Source organism: Panicum virgatum, chromosome 2K, assembly GCF_016808335.1.
Source record: "Panicum virgatum strain AP13 chromosome 2K, P.virgatum_v5, whole genome shotgun sequence".
Taxonomy (NCBI): Eukaryota; Viridiplantae; Streptophyta; class Magnoliopsida; order Poales; family Poaceae; genus Panicum; species Panicum virgatum.
Genome location: NC_053137.1, coordinates 19560642 through 19577131, shown reverse-complemented (window position 1 = coordinate 19577131; position 16490 = coordinate 19560642). Strand labels below are relative to the sequence as shown.

At 53.4% G+C, this 16490-nt stretch overlaps 1 protein-coding gene across 1 annotated transcript; it reads right to left on the bottom strand.

The window, feature by feature from the left end:
• Positions 1-8739: 8739 nt before the first annotated feature.
• LOC120670278 (aquaporin PIP2-1-like) lies at positions 8740-11987 on the bottom strand. The gene is made up of 3 exons (XM_039950368.1): positions 11268-11987; positions 9297-9437; positions 8740-9154 (listed from the first exon to the last, which is right to left on the bottom strand). The coding sequence occupies exons 1-3, from the start codon at positions 11883-11885 to the stop codon at positions 9041-9043; spliced, it is 873 nt and encodes a 290-aa protein (XP_039806302.1). The 5' UTR covers positions 11886-11987; the 3' UTR covers positions 8740-9040.
• Between the last annotated feature and the right edge of the window lie 4503 nt (positions 11988-16490).

Here is a 16490-nt window from a genome sequence, read left to right as displayed (position 1 = left end):
TCCTTTTATGAAGGCGCTCTGGCTCTTGGAGATGATTTCCTGCATTGCCGGAGCTAACCTTAGTGCCAAGATCTTTGCCAGCAGCTTCGCGATGCTATGAATGAGGCTGATCGGCCGATAATCTCCGATTTTTTCTGCCCCTTCTTTTTTCGGAAGTAGCACAATATTCGCCGTGTTGAGGAGGTCAAAGTTCAAGCAACGAAGGTCATGGAAGGTATTAAGCGTTGTTATAAGATCACCGCTAATGATTGGCCAGCAGGATTTGAAGAAGTTCGCGGTGAACCCGTCTGGCCCAGGCGCCTTTCTAGAGGGTGTGAGGGAAACTGCCTTCAAAATCTCGTCCTCGCTGAATGGGGCTGCTAGGATTTCGAGCTCAAAGCGCTGAGTGTTTAGGATTTCCCAGTTGAAGTCCATAACTTGTGGTGGTGGCGGCCCCATTACCGACGCAAAGTAGTCCTGTATTATCGCCGCCTTGTCTTCATGTGTGGTGGCCCATCCACCTTGGTGTTGCAGACGTTGAATGTTGTTTTTCCTACGGCGGGCATTCACCTTCTGGTGAAAGAACTTTGTATTGACATCCCCCCTCCTTAAGGTTTGTGATTCTTGATACTTGTTTTTTCCTAGCTCTTTCAATCACCGAGAGTCCCACCACCCGTCGTTTGAGTCCCGCCTAAGCGTTAGCTCATCATCAGAAAGGGTCCTGCTTTCTTGAGCAATTTCAAGTCTCTTGATCACTTCTAATGCCATGAACAATTTATTTTTTTGCGTCTGACAGTATGGATTGGCTCCATTTACGCAGGTGCCGCGCTGTACAAGAAAGCTTATAGTGGAGGATTCGGATCGGTTGCGAGTGTGGTGACGGCCTTTGCCAGACCTTTCGCACCTCGTCAAGAAACTCGGGTATTCTTGTCCAGTAATTCTCAAACCGGAAAGGTAGCGGCCTTCTAGGCCCTGCAAGGCTGGAGAGCATTAAAGGGCAGTGGTCGGAGAGAGCCGTGGCCAGCGCCTGTAAGCCGTGCTGCTCGAAAGCGAGGTCCCAACGCTCGTTGCAGAACACCCGGTCAAGTCTTACCAAGGTGGGCCGCCTCCTTTCATTACTCCACGTGTATTTCTGGTTTTGGAGGTGAATTTCTCTCAGCTCGCAGAAGGAAAGCGCCGCACGAAATTGTCGCATTCTACGCAAATTTAAGTTCCGATTGTTTTTGTCTCTGGCTTGGTAGATGAGGTTGAAGTCACCCAAAACAAGCCACCCGACATCCCCGGCCGGTTTGGAGTTTCGCAGCTCCCGCAGAAACGCCTGTTTGCGATTGTCCCGTGCCGGGCCGTAGACTACCGTGATGGAGAAGGTAGTCCCACACTCGATGATGGAGACATTGGCTGTTACGGAGAATCGCCTGATCACAATATCATGTAGGTCTAAAAGGTTGTCATTCCAGAGCAGTAGAATGCCGCCTCTAGTGCCATGTGCCGGCTTATGCGCGTAGCTGTTGAGTTTGTAGCCGCTAATAAAAGCCGCGAAGACCCCATCAACGGACGCTAGCTTTGTTTCCTGGAAACAAGCTAGATGACAGTGTGTCGCTGCCATGAGCTCGTGGACGGTGATGCAGCGTGCAGTGGAGTTCAAGCCTCGCACATTCCAACACAGCATATCCAAGTTTCGCGCTGTCATGTTGTATCAGTGTCACTCATGCAGGCCGCAGCAATGAAGCGAGGTGGAGTTGAGTAGCACAACAGAACATAGGACTTGAAATTTAGCAGTACGACGATGCAAATGGCGATAGCGCTGGATGAAAGGTTCAGACACACATAGTTCATGAAAGGGATGAAGCAAAGCCGAAACACGTAGTCCAAAAGCACAATCTTGGAGGTTTCTGGTGGAGACGACTCCGGCGAGCCCCCAGTTGCCGCACAAGCGCGCGATCATTCATCAGCTTCATTGATCACCTCCTGGACGTCGTCGATGCCGACGCCCGCCAGCCCCATCATCGCTTCGTCCAGCTGAATCGCAAACTCGTCGTGGATGCCGAAGAAGGTGGACAGTGCTGCCACAACATCTTGTGGCAGCGGCCCCTTGTACATGTTGATGTAGTCGATCAGAGCCTTCTCGATCGGTGCACGTTCATCAGCGATGAGTCCAAGCTGGTGGCACAGGTTGATCTGTGCCTTCTTCAGCGCTGGCATTGCTGGCTTGGCGGCCAGCCGCGCACCCCGACGCACCTTGGACATGTCGTAAGTCCTGCGGCGTCGAACCTGGACCTGACGCAGTACCTCTGGCCCCGGCCTGATTGCGGGCGGCGGCGGCGTGGTGAAGAAGACGTCGAGGCCCAAGTTGTCATTGTCGTTGTCGTTGCCATCGGCGTTGGCGTGGGTGACATCCGCCAGCTGCCTCTTCCCCTCCCCCGTGGGGCTAGGAGGGATGACAGACGCCGGCGATGCCGGCTGCCCCGCAGAGATGCAGGCGAGCTGCAGGTCCGCAGACGCCTGGGCCGCCGCAGCCTGCATCCTATCCAGTGCTCCAGCCACATCTCCATGGTGATGGCCTGGGGAGTACCATCTTCAACAGCCTGCAGGTACTGTTTGAGCCTCTGGAAGGCTGCCGCCACCGGGACGTCGACTGTGCCAGCTCCAGGGGAGACCCAGCGGCCTCGCCGTTCCTCGGAGCCGCCGCCACCGCGTTGCCGCTGGACAAGGCTTCATTCCCTGTAACAAAAACAGGAGCTGGGATGGGCTCGTCATCGATTCCCAGCTTGTCAGCAAGCCACAGCGCCTTGTTGATGTAGTTGTTCATGGCCGGGATGACTAGGTCGTGATTCAGCCTCACGGAGTGATTCTTGACCAGATTGTTTGTCACATCCTGCATCGACGCCGCCTGCGCCCTGAAGAGGAACCTGAGCCTGGCGTCGTTCTCCGCGCGTAAGTCGCGGATGGTGACGAGTTTGTCGATCGGGGCCGGCGGGGAAGCGTCGCGGTGCCTGCCGTCGTGGCCGGAGCCCCAGTTGCGCCTTGGTGGGGAGCGGTCCCTCACCCGGAACACCGGCTCCTGGCCCACGTTCCCGGCACCGCGGATAGAACGACTGCGGGAGCCATGGGCGCCGGGGTTGCCGTCGTCGTCGTGCTCGTCGTGGCGCAGATGGCGTTCCCAGGTGTGCCTGGGGTGGTCGTTGTTGTACCACGGCTGCTGGCGAGCGCGGTCATCCTTGGCGGCGTCGCCCCGCCTGCTGCTGCCTCCCTGCCGCACACGCCGGAGCTCCTCCTCCCGCCGGTCCTGGCCCCCCTTCCAGACCGGGGGCGGAACGTTGAAGAGGGGGAACTCTGCCTGCGGGGCTGGTTCGCCGTCCACGGCTCCACGATGCCAGGGTAGCCTCCGCCGCTCAGGTTCCGGCGCAGCTAGTCCGCCCTCCCCGAAGTGATCGGTGGAGGCGGAAGTGTAGTCGTGGATCCACTCCAGATGGATCAGCACCCTGAACTGGGCGCCCTTCATCCATGGCGCCGGCGGTTTCATGGTGATTGTAACCGACGACGACGCATCCCCGCGACCAGTGACGACCATCCACAAGCACTTGGGGATCTTGCTTGGATTGGGAGTCCATGCCCAGACATCGATAGTCCTGGTGTCGTCCGGATGCAGTAGGTCGGTGTCGATGCACTCGAGCGCATAGGACCGGCCAATCAGCCGCTCCACGATTTCCGGGTTCCAGGCGTGTACCGGAATGCCCTCGAGGCAGAGGCGAACCCGGAAGAACATGGCCGCCATCCAACATCTGGATGAGTAGTGATGACACTGTGCCCGCTAGGCCGCTCCGAGGATGATGCAGGTGTGGTGCATCTCCTGATGGGGAGCCATGTTCAAGTCAAACGGGTTGGTCCACCGCAGTGGTGGTTGTGGCGAAGGAGGCAGCACCATCCCGATAGAAGGCATCGACTCGAGGTGGTCGATGAGGGGCGCAGTACGCTCCAACTGGAAACGAGCAGCTTGTCCATAGAAGCACTCGCTGTCGACTTCCACGCCTCGAGGACAGTGAGCTTGTCGAGCACCTTCGTCATGGCCGCGTCGAACCCATCCAACTTCTTCGCAAGGTCATCAATGGCAGTCGTCATCTGGGCTTCAAACTTGGTCTGCTTACCAATTGTCATCTGCTTACTAAGGAGTTCACGAATTGGGCAAAAAAAATTAGAAGAAATTTGGGGGTAGAGGCTCTGATTACCAATTGTCATCTCAAAAATGGGTGGATAACTTGGGGAACATGGGACGAACCAAGGAGGAAGAAAGAGTTCGGAGGGGATTAACAGCCTGAGTCTAGAGGACGGGGTCAATGTGATTTATACATCGGCTGTGTTTAGATGGGGGAAAAGGTGGGAGAAAAAGTCGCATCAGTCACTGTAGCACATTGTAGCATTTTTCGTTTGTTTGTGGTAAATATTGTCCTATCATGACCTAACTAGGTTCAAAAGATTCGTCTCGTAACGTACATCAAAACTATGCAATTAGTTTTTTTATTTAACTACATTTAGTACTCCATGTATGAGTCATTTGCTATATTTAATGTTTCGATGTGATAGGGGATGTGATGGAAAGTTTGAAAAATTTGGAAATTTTGTGGGATCTGAACACACCCATCGTCGCTACTACCTCAAATCCTCAATACATGGGCTCAGCCCGATAAGCAACATCCGGCCCAAGGCCAAATCAAACCACAACACACAGTAGCGTTGGCGCTCAACTCACCGGTGTGACCTCAGCCAACCTGGCACACTGCTCCATCCACTTCAGATTTTATGTTTTGGATCTAAACTAGTCTAACAAATCGGCTTACATGTGCAATCCAGTAAAAAAATTTCCAGAATAATTTTTTTGTTTCGGCACAATTTTTTAATTATTCCAGCAATGGCAATGTTTGGTTTCTACAGTAAAATTTTCGCGAAAAAGAAATTTTGTATGCATGAATTACTAAATGTAGTCTATTTGCAAAACCTTTTCAGTGAATCTAATGAAAGTAATTAATCCATAATTTGCTACAATGATACTACAGTAATCATCCTCTAATTGTGAAGTCGAAGGCTTCGTTAGATTGGTCTCGCGAATTTACCAGGAGTCCTGCAGGTGGTTTTGTAATTAAACTTATTTAATACTCTAAATTAGTGGTCAAACTGTAAAAAGTTTTCGTGAATTTTTTTTCGTCCCAAACCAAACATGGCCAATAAAAAAAATTGTTCGGGAACAAAAAGAAATGTTCAGAAATAAAAGATAGTTATTTGGTCTTATGTGATGGTTTGACTGCCAGTCACCCGAGCAACTTCTAATATTTGTGGTGAAGTTATTTGGTCTTGTGTGTGATGATTTGACTGCCAGTCACCCGAGCAACTTTTAATATTAGCAGTAAAGTTATTGGTCTTATGTAATGGTTTGACTGTCAGTCACCCGAGCAACTTTTAATATTTGCGGTGAATCGACTCCTAATATTTGCAGTGAATCCTGACTGTTTCCGTGGCCGCATCCGGCGGTAACCTGCAGCTCCTCGTCGTTGCAACTTGCCCGATAGCACCAAACCTTGGTTTGGGGTGGTTTGCGTGCCAATTCTTTCTTGTTGTAGCTCAGTCGAGCGGCCTGTTTCCGGATTACTTTGTGTGGGCTGGCCCTTAGCGTATGTGGGCTCACGACCGCTCAGCAGTCAGCACTGTTTTTCTGGCTTATTATTCTGTCTGTCTCAGAATAATTGAAATTATAAAGTTCAAAGTTTGTTCCACAAAAATACTAACTTTTACTCATCTAACACAAATAACAAGACAATTTCTAGAATATTCTCACAAAAAAAAAATCTAACACCTCATCTACCCATCACAAAAGAGAAGTGATACTATTTCTATAATTTTACACAGCATTGTTTGCATGCTCAATTCTAAAATTGTATTTATTTTGAGACCCATGGAGTAGCCTTTTTCAATTTCTCATGCCCCTCGTCCTGCTCTCTGCACACCTGGTGTCAGACCTGCCTGAATCTGAATGGGCAAACGTTGCAGCTTGCAGCCTTTGACCTAGCTCTCGGGAGGGGAGGGAGAGAGAGAGAACCAAGCCGCAGCTGCCTTTGGCCTTTTGAAAAAGAAAAATTGTCGTGCCATCCATTTGACCCAACGCAACGGATTTGATTAGCGTAACAAATCATAAACCCTAAAGGTAAGATGGGCAGCTCACCCGGAGACATTCCCTTGTGATCCACATTATTCCATGGCACCCGGTCACAGCTCAGGAGTGGTGGCGCCGTCCGGGTCCGGCCGTTGGTGGGGTGGGACATGACATCTCGCTCTGTCTGGTGGCCTAATCACAGCCCCGGAACGGATAAACAAAGCCCCCCGATGATTGGCGACTCCAACCCGCGGCATATTCCAGCGAGCGGGAGCAGCTGTCCTTAAAGCAACCCGTGCTCAACATTTTTCTTTAACTAAGCACTCCTTCCTAACCGCTCACAATGCACGATGACCTGGCACGTACCATTCGGTGCATCCGCTGTAACGCATGCAGGTGCGCGCCAACGCATCAGTGTGTTGCGTCGGCTTGTTAGCTCGCTACTCACAGACGGCTCGGCTCGATCCAAAGCCGAGCAGAACTTTATGCTCGTTAGTATAAAGAGTGAGTTCGAGCTAGCTCGCAAGCTGTTCGCAAGCCGAATGAGCTACGTGTACAATATAATTTCCATTTATGTTACAAGCTGTCTAGAAGCTAAATTTTTAGCCCAACAAACTCAACATGCATTTGGTGAAATTCTAGACCGAAGGGATTTTCTAATCTTCTCACTCCTCAGCCCCCAACACCCTTAGCCTCCACACCAGCTCCACAATCCGCGCATCGACTCCTGCGTCGTCGCCACCGTTCCTTGGCTCGAGGCTCCCACCCCCTACGGCACTGCCACCTGCTGTGCCCTCGGCCCCCGACCCCTTGTTGTTGCGTCGCCGCCATGCCCTCCATATCCGCCAACCATCCATCCGGTCACGAGCGGACCGATCGCTCGCAGCCTGGGAAGAAAAAGGAAGCCGTAACCGTAATCTTTGGCAGCACGGGCGTTGCGAGCCCTGGTGGTATAGCTAGCCAACGGTACGCTGCTACAGCGGCCGGCCACATGGCTCCAGTGGTACCACGAACCCCCCTTTCTCGCTCTGCCATCTTCCTTCCTTCCGCGCGCGCAGTGCAGGAGTAGTACCGTTTTTACCACTGCTCGCCTGCTGCTGTGCTCAGCGTCGGCCTCCTCACGGCAAGTACAGTGAAAAGGCCCGTGTCACCCAAGAAAAAAGCCCTCTGCCTGCCGCACTGCATTTGAACGCCAGGATCTTGTTGGTATTATCCCCCCTACTGTACGTCCCGGGAGTAAAAAAATGCCATGTTTGGTTAGGAGGTGAAAAAATTTCCATGAAAATTTTTAACAACTTTGACCACTAACCAGAGATACTAAATGAAGTCTAATTACCGAATCAACTCCAAAACTATAGCACTGTAGCATTTACTGTAGTAAATAAGGTATTTGACCGTTCGATTGGAGGATTATTAGGTGTGGTTACTGTAGCATCACTTTAGCCAATCATGATGAAATTTGGCTTATTAGATTCATCTCGAAAAGTTACACCTATCTATAAAAAAAATTTCACAAATAAACTCCGTTTAGTACTTCATGCACGCATTCGTCTTTTTGTAAAAAAAAAATTATCATGTAAACCAAACATGGCCAATGATTATTTGCTTGGGCCCATCCATGCCTGACTGGCTGGATCCGCTGCCAATTCCAAGTTCCAACTGAAATACTCCTACTCGTACTATTTGTAGTGCAAAAAAAAAAGAACAGGGCTTACCCAAACACTCGAACAACAGATCTTGGACGTCAGCCAGGGCCATGAGTGGGAAGCTCAGAAAGCATGAGCCGAGGCCCCGAGTGGTGGCTCGTCTCTTTTCGCTTTTAGGCGCAGCTAGCGATCATACGCGCCCCGCATGCCTCGATGATCCGGCAACAGGAGCAAGCAACTTTGGCATGATTATTTCCGAGCAGGAGCCCGTGGATCAATCCAACCATCAGCATCCATGGAAATTGCAAAGCGCGCATGGTCCTCCCCAAGCCCCAACTGCTAAAGCACACCGGCAGCGGCAGGGCCAGGGCTGGGGCGTCCGGCGCCGTCCGGTGTGTCCCCACGCTCCACTCCGGGAGAAGTTTTTTTTTAAAAAAAAAAATAAAACTCCGGGAGAAGGTGACAACGGCCGGGGGCGCCCCGGCCAGGCACACAGGTCAGGACAGCTGGAGGTGTCACCGAGCAAGGACACACGGGTCGCGAGCCAGCACCACCCCATGATCCTCGCTGATAGGCAGGCAGGCCGAGCTACCGATGCTGACGGCCCTTGTATTGATCAGAACAGACCATGGGGGAAAAAACAATTGTGAAAGGCAGGAGAAGCGTGGAGGACGCGTGCAGAGAAGAAGAATCGGGAGTCCATGGAGAGCTAGCGGCGCAAGGAGTGGGAGCAGCTGCCGGCTGCGTCACCGTGTCTCGCTGGCAATGGCATGGTGAATTGGCGAGTCACCTGAACCTGATAGGGTTGGTGGGTCTTCTTGGAGGTCCAAGGGGCTCAAAGCAAGAGCACTACAAGCGATAGGGTGGGCAGATCCACAGTCTGCCTGGTAAATGGAGGATGCAGGCATGCAAAGTGATTAAGGCCCACTTTGTAGATCAGTTCAATTCATTTTAAGTAGCTCGAGACCCAGGTTGATTTAGACAGAAGCAAGGTTTTCACTGATGATGATGGTGATCGTCGCTACATAATAATTAAATAGAGATACATAATGCTAGCAGGAGAGGAGAGGATAGAATCCCTCGAGAGGCAGATCACGACACATGGTTGATTACAGGAGGAAGCTAGGAAGCCAAATTCACGCACGCAGATGGCTGAAGCAGGACGACCAGCGCCGTGGGTCGCCGCCATCTGCTTCAACACGTACGCAGCCTTTTTGCAAGCTCAACACAGTAAGAAAAGGGCGGCCGGCCGGCGGCTAAGCTGGCTGGCTCATCACGCGTTGCTCCTGAAGGAGCCGAGGGCCTTGATGGCGCCGGCCCGGAGGATGTACTGGTGGTAGAAGGCTGCGATGGCCGCGCCGACGAAGGGGCCGACCCAGAAGATCCACTGCCAACAAGAATAAAAAAAGGAGATGACGAAACCGAACCATCAGATCAGATGAGAGAGCACCAATGCAAGTTGTTGATGAGTGGGAGGTGAGGTGTGAAGCATCATGAATAATCCGTGTGCTGCGGATGATGGAACGTACGTGGTCGTCCCATGGCTTGTCCTTGTTGTAGATGACGGCGGCGCCGAGGCTCCTGGCGGGGTTGATGCCGGTGCCGGTGACGGGGATGGTGGCCAGGTGGACCATGAACACGGCGAACCCGATGGGGAGCGGCGCCAGCACCTGGGGGGAGGAAAAAATTCACAAATTCAGTTAGTTTTTTTTCCCACAAGCAAAAGCGTTGAGGTTCCGGCACAAGGTTAGGCGCATCGCGACGCTCGGCGCGCCGAACACTTGCCAGTCCGAGACAAGACGCCAGGCCGCCTTTCAAGTGGGCAAGGAGGCATGGCATCTTCCCGAGCTCATCACTAGCTAAGCCCCGTCCGCGTCGGGGGGGGGGGGGGGGGGGGGGGGGGGGGGGGGGCTGACTGCTCGTGACGGAACCTGGAACAACGATCGGTGCGTGGCTAGGAAGATTAGCCTATCCCATCACGCGTCGTGCGTGCGTGCCCCTTCCGCAAGGGAAGAACTCGAACAAGCTAAGCTAAGCGACGCCGCCCTTTTTCCACTTTGGTCGCACGCCAAACTCCGCTAGTGCCTAGTGGCCTCCTCCGGCTTCACCGCACGACCGCCGGCGACGAACCGAACCACGACTAGTGACCCTGACCCCCAAAGTGGCCCGGATTTGATTTTCACCGAGCCACACGCTGCACGTCGTTTTGCGACCGACGGCTAGGTTTTTTCTCGTACCATTACGGTGGGTGGGTCCCACGATACGACTAGGAGAGGCCTGGCCATCATTTCGGAGATCCGTAACACGCCGGTGGATGATTTTTCAGAAATCACGTCCCAAATTCGTGGTGGTGCCACGGGTACGTTTGGGGGTGGAAGGCTCACATGGTGTCATGGCATGGGACACGAGGGAGAGGGAGGGGGAGGGACGTGTGCACGGACCAGCTCATCGCACGACGACGGGAACTGGACCCGACGGACGGACGGACGGGCCCCATCCATGTGCTACAGTACGACGCGGGCCGGGCCAGACCCAGATCAGCTTTTCACGCGCCGGTGGGCCCAGGTGTACCACCACCACACACCCACACCCGAGTGCTACTGTGCGTCATGGGAGCCAGCCAGCCAGGTGACTGATTGGCGCGGTAAAAAAAAACTGCACGACGTAAAAAAAAAGCTGCGCGAGACGTGAAATTATTAGCAGTAGTAATTTTCTAGAGGGATGCAGATAAGGTTGCTGCTGATTAGTTCCGGGGGAGGCATGGCATGGGTGGCGAGGGTGATGGGGATGGTCGTGCTGCCGGACGCTACTGTGCATGTACTTGAACGTTCCAGCAAGTGTGTGTTAATTAACGGTCGTTATCAGGACTATGAAGTAGTCTTAATGACAGCACCCCCTGTGCACTAACTCTTTGAAAACCAAGTTGTGCCGTTCGGAATTTCTGGAGCTCGGGGCATCCACACACCTCCTCCCAAGGTTCTTTCTTTTCCACGAGTTCTACAGAATTTCAAGCTTTTTTACTAAAAGAAACAGAATTTCAATCCAATGTTCCTCCTCCTCTCACACCACTCCAGCCACCAGCTCCAGCTCCAGCTCCAACCAGCGCAACAGTATTTTTCTTTCCCATCGTCCCAGCTCCAGCTGCCGAACGCAAATATTCTGTTCTACGGGAAAGAAGTTCCGATCCGTCTGCCTTTGATTGAAAGAGATAAGCTGGATATTCGCCTACTTTTTATATAATATATATAATTATTTTCCTCTTTTTTCCCCGGAAGGGAAGGGAATTTCTTTTTGTTCGCATGTGCCCAAACAGTTTCATCCGTTTGGCAAGATTCGAGCATGTTAGCGTCGCTTCAGCTCTAGTTAAGCTCCAGACACAAGTGAAGTAGTACTAAAAAAGATTGGCTCTAAACAAGCGAGCTAGCCAGCAGATCGAGAGGGAAAATTATTAGAAACTAGTAAAAGGCGAGAGGCGGTGGCGTTGGTCGCCGGGTGCTCACCGGGACGTGGGAGTCGCGGGCGTTGCGCTTGGGGTCGGTGGCGGAGAAGACGGTGTAGACGAGGACGAAGGTGCCGATGATCTCGGCGCCGAGCCCGGTGCCGCGGGAGTAGCCGGAGGCGAGCGAGTTGGCGCCGCCGCCGTAGCGGTTGAAGTAGGCGCTCTGGAAGGCCTTGACGAGGCCGACGCCGCAGATGGCGCCCAGGCACTGCGCCACGATGTAGAGCAGCGCGCGGACCAGGGACACCTTGCGCGCCAGGAAGAGGCCGAAGGTGACGGCCGGGTTGATGTGGCCGCCCGAGATGCCCGCGGTGCAGTAGACGAGCACGAAGATCATGCCGCCGAAGGCCCAGGCGATGCCCAGCACGCCCACGCCGCCGCACGCCGCGTCGGCGCCCGACGCCGCCGCGTCCGTCTGGTGCTTGTACCCGATCACGGTGGCCACGGTGATGTAGAGGAAGAGCAGCGTCGCGATGAACTCGGCGATAACGGCGCGGTACAGCGACCAGGAACACAGCTCCGCCGCGTCGACCAGCGGCGCCGGGGGCGGGTCCGTGTAGTCCTTGGCCGCGAACTCGCCGCCGCCGGCGCCGCTCTCGATCACGTCGTCCTTGCCCATGGCTTAAGCTTTGCCTTAGGCTTAAGCTTAGATAAGCTTGACTTGCTCGGAGGGGGAGAGTGAGCAGAGGGGGCCTGGAAGGAATGGACTGGGGGGAGCGAGAGGGAGAGGGTGGCGGTATTTATGGAGGGAGGGGAGAGTTGGTAAGTGACACCACAGCACAATAGTGCTGCAAGGCTGGGGGTGGGCCATGGCCGCCTGATTGTAGTTTATTGCTTGATGGAACAGAAAATTGAGCAGCTTCCGTCAATTCCGAATAATTTTTTCTTCTTTCTTCTTCATGGTTTGGTTTCTGTCGATAAGGTTGAATGGGCTTTTCCTTTCTTGTTTTTATGAGATGAGAGGAGGGTCTGCCTTTCGGGTTTTGTTTTGCTGCTCCAATGATGCTGGTTGGATAAGCTAGCTATTATTGTTGGGGTTTGCGCTGCAAAGCCGAGGGATCCCACAACCCACGGATGGGCTTTTCTTTTTATTTTTTTCTCTTGAAAGGAAAAGAATGAATAGAAGTTTCCAGGGATGGAATCCTGGGAAATGGAAATGGGAAGAAATGTACGGTAGTGTCTGGATTATTGTTCATCGAGAAATACGGTAGACCGTTGAGAGTGTGGCTCCAGCATATTTTCTGATTTTTTTTATTTATGGTTTATTTACATATATGTATTGGTATTTTCTTCTTAGTTGCTCCATAAATCAAACAGCTAAAATCATCCGCCCACGCGACTTCCATTTCTCTAGTCCCTATCAAGCGAGCGAGAGCGGCTGAGAAAATAGAATTCCAATTAAGTCTAGTATGGCACCGACCACAATCATACGTGACTACTGCTTGCCACGGTACAAAAACGCGGACCGCACTTCTAAATATAAGCGTCTCTCTCCTCGGTAATTGACTGCGGTGATATGACCCACGATTTCTATTTAAACCATCGGTGACGAGACAACGCAGTACTATTTCCATTTCACCCCAAACAACCCCTGTTCTTGTCCGAGATGTACGTGTCACCGGCTCACCGCCTTGATTATGCAACCACACGCTCCGTTTTTCTTCCTTTCTGCTCCCTCCGGCTCTAAATGTCGCTTTCGTTTCCTGAGAAATAATTTTGATAAAATATATATTAAAAAATATTAATACTTATGGCACATAATTAGTATCATTAGAAAGATCTTTGAATCTAGTTTTTAATAAATTTATTTGAAGCTATAAATGCTGCGCGTATTTTCTACAAATTAAATCAAATTTATGACATGCACACCAACGGCGACACTTATTTAGAGACGGAGGCAGTACGTCACTGGCAAAGTAGCGCCTTGTTGGCTCGCAATTTTTTTTTCCGGTGAAGCGTTTACGTCCGCAACGGCATGGAGCCGGCAGAGGAGCGTGCGCCGCCTCCGATTCCAACGCACCATGCGCATCATCCTCCTCCGCTCCTTTATCATGTACCAGTGGTATACCAACAATCAAATGTAATTTTTCTTTTAAAAAAATGGGACAACAGCTCGGCAGTTGAAATAGTGTGTTGATTGTATATGCATATCTCTTATGAATTTTTTGAGGGAGGGCGCCGGGGTTTATCTTATATTATCGTGTAGGGTAGTTTATACGGTGGTTAACGTAACGACCATAACCGGTGTGGTCGGCGCTCCTTCCGATGATGGCCACCGGGCGTTGGTTCCCCCTGCTGAGGTCGACCTCGGCTTCTTGGTGGGGTGGATTTTGCTCCTCCTCTTGCTCTCCGCTATCGGTGGCGACGGCGTCATCCCCGGAGTGTTTGATGTGAGGGTGAGCTCGCCGCTGACCAAGGCGGCGGAGCTTGTGTCAATAATTCTCAAGCTCTTCATCGACGTCGGCAGCGTCCTTGGCGGCGTGCTCGGTGATGCGCTTTGGAGGTCAGTCTCCTTCTCTGCTTTTGCGAGGTGGCGGAGGATCTCTTCCCTGGTGGTGGGATTCACTTCCGGCTTGTCGTCTTCTTCGCCGGTGAGGTTGGAACCCTTTGCTGGGTTGCGTGCTTCCTTCGTTGGAGCAGGCAATCTCTCGGCCTTCTCCTTCTCCGGCATCGACGGGAGGCGGCCGATGCTCGTTCAAGGTTCCAGATGCACCATGGGCGGGCCTGTGATGCTGACTTCTGCGGCATATCCAAAGCTTGGCGCTTCCTGACGGGCTGGGGTGAGGAGTTGCTCCCGATGGTGATGGCGTGTATCACCAGCGCCTGCGGGAGCGGATGGAAGGCGACGATGGGTTGCCTCATGGGATTTCTTGTAATTTTTCTTTTTTCTGAGGACCCATCTGTAATTGGGGTGTGCGCTGTGCGTTAATCAATATCCTTTTCCCCTCGCAAAAAAAAAACCGGGGGAGATGCCCGAAATCTCCTGGCCATGTGGCAGACCGGCCGGACCGCAGCACCGATGAGCAACCACCCGCGCCGCACTAATCGTCGCCGCTGGCGGCCGCCGCATGGTTCCCGCGCTGCTCTCACCTCACCCTCTCGCAATCAGTGAGCCGTCCGGCGGCCTGGCCTGGCGTTGCACGACATGGACATGCGCCCGCGGCGTCCGGTGGCGCCGCACGGACCCCGCGACCCGATAGCGCGCGGACGCCGGCCCTGCGACTACAAGCCCGTGCCCCTGCCCGTATGCCGCGTCGGACTTGCGTGGCGTGGGGGATGGGATGGGATGGAGTTCGAGGCGATTGGGTGGGCAGTAGGTGTGGGTGAGTGGGCTGGCCGGCCGGCCGGCGCATGATGGCGTACGTGATCCGGCCGGGCGGCCGGCGCCGACCTGCGCGCGGCACGGCGTGGATCGACGACCGGCTGGCTGGCCTGCGGAGATAGAGAGAGATGGCGCTTCCGCCGCTGCGCCGCCCTGCGCGTGTGTGGAGATGGAGTCGTCGTGTCAGCCTAGTGCTGTGTATCTTATCCCCCGCGCCGCGAAATCATGGCGTCCGCAACGGCCTGCAGGCAGCCTGGCTTGGCCGCGACGCCGGCCCGCCGGCGGCGCGGCCGACCGGCCAGCCTGGTCGGGCGAGGCCGCGCGCGCATGTGCGGCGCGGGCCTGGGTGGAGGACAAAACAGCAGCAGAGCAAGAGGCGCACCGAGCAGCCGTTGCGTGAGCAGGAGCAGGGCGCGATGAGATGAGATCAGATCATGGCAGCGGCGACCGCACGCGATGCGGGGTGCACTCGGCGGGGGTCCTGGCGTGGCGCAAGTGGAGAGCCGTGGCCGCCGTACGCCCCGCCCCGCCGCGCGCGCGGTCCCGGGCGGGAGGCGTCGCGTCGTCATGTCGGCTCCGAGCTAGGGGGACCGACCCCGGGTGGCACGGGCGACAGCACGAGAAAAACAAAACGGAGTACGAGTACGCTCGCTGACGGTGAGGGGGAGGAGGAGGAGGAGATCGGCCTGCACGCATGCAGGTAGCCAGGTAGGCGTCACGGAGATTGTCCTGCCGATGGCGAGGAGGAGATCGATCGATCGTCCCAGCCTGCCAGAGCTAGGCCAGCCGCGACGATGACGATCCATGGGAGAGATCGGGGATGGTCCTGTCCATGGCCCAGGGGCAAGGGCCTCCTTGGCTGGCCTACTGTCCCGCGACGGTCGCGAATCGAACCCAATCAGCGCCGCGGATCCCCGGGGCGCGTCGCGGGGGCGGCCCCGAGCCAGCCAGAGTGGTGGACTGGTGGGCCACGGCCACGGTCCCTCCAACGTTCACCTAGGCGCAGCACAGGCGCGGGCGTCCTTTTTGGCACGGGGTCGGCCTCGGCTGCGATCCTTCCAGACCGTTCTGTTCTGACAGCCAGGCGCGGCGCACGGGCACCCTCCTCCTTCAGAGTCCGAATTCCCCATCGTGCGAGTCTGCTAAGGATTATCCGATTATATTTGGGTGGATTCAAATGAATTGTATTAACTAATGAGATGGGGTGTGGTGGGTACTATATAAATATAGAATGGAGTGGTTTGGGGTGGGCTGAAATGTATTTTTTATGCAAAATAGTATGATTATAAAAAAATATCGGTCGGTAAGAGCCGGACGTTAGAAATAAATCATCGCGTTCACATTATAAAATTTTATTGAAATTGACTGAAATTTGTTGGAGATGGTGTAGCATGGCTAGAATTTCACATGAGTCCCACGTCAAGAGCCGGACCCTAGAAATAAAACATCGCGTTCACACTATAAAATTTTATCGAAATTGACTGAAATTTGTTGGAGATGACTCAGTATGACTAGGAGCTACGCTGTGCAAACCAGCATGGTTAGAATTACACGTGGGTCCCACGTCAAGAGCCGGACTCTAGAAATAAAACCACGCGTTCACACTATAAAATTTTATCGAAATTGACTGAAATTTATTGGAGATGACTCGGTATAACTAGCAGCTATTCTGTGCAAAACAGTGTGGCAAAATCTACACTATAAACTTTTTTTGAGAAATGAGTTTTTATTGGGTTGTAACCATAGTTTAGCTAATAGCTTATTAGATCATGAGTTGAAATATTTGGATTGGATTGATTTGTGATAGTGGTGGTTTGGAGTGGTGTCGGTAATTTAATTTCTCTTAGGATAATGAATTGGTCTGGATATGATTTGATTTTGTGCCCATTTGCATGTTTACAT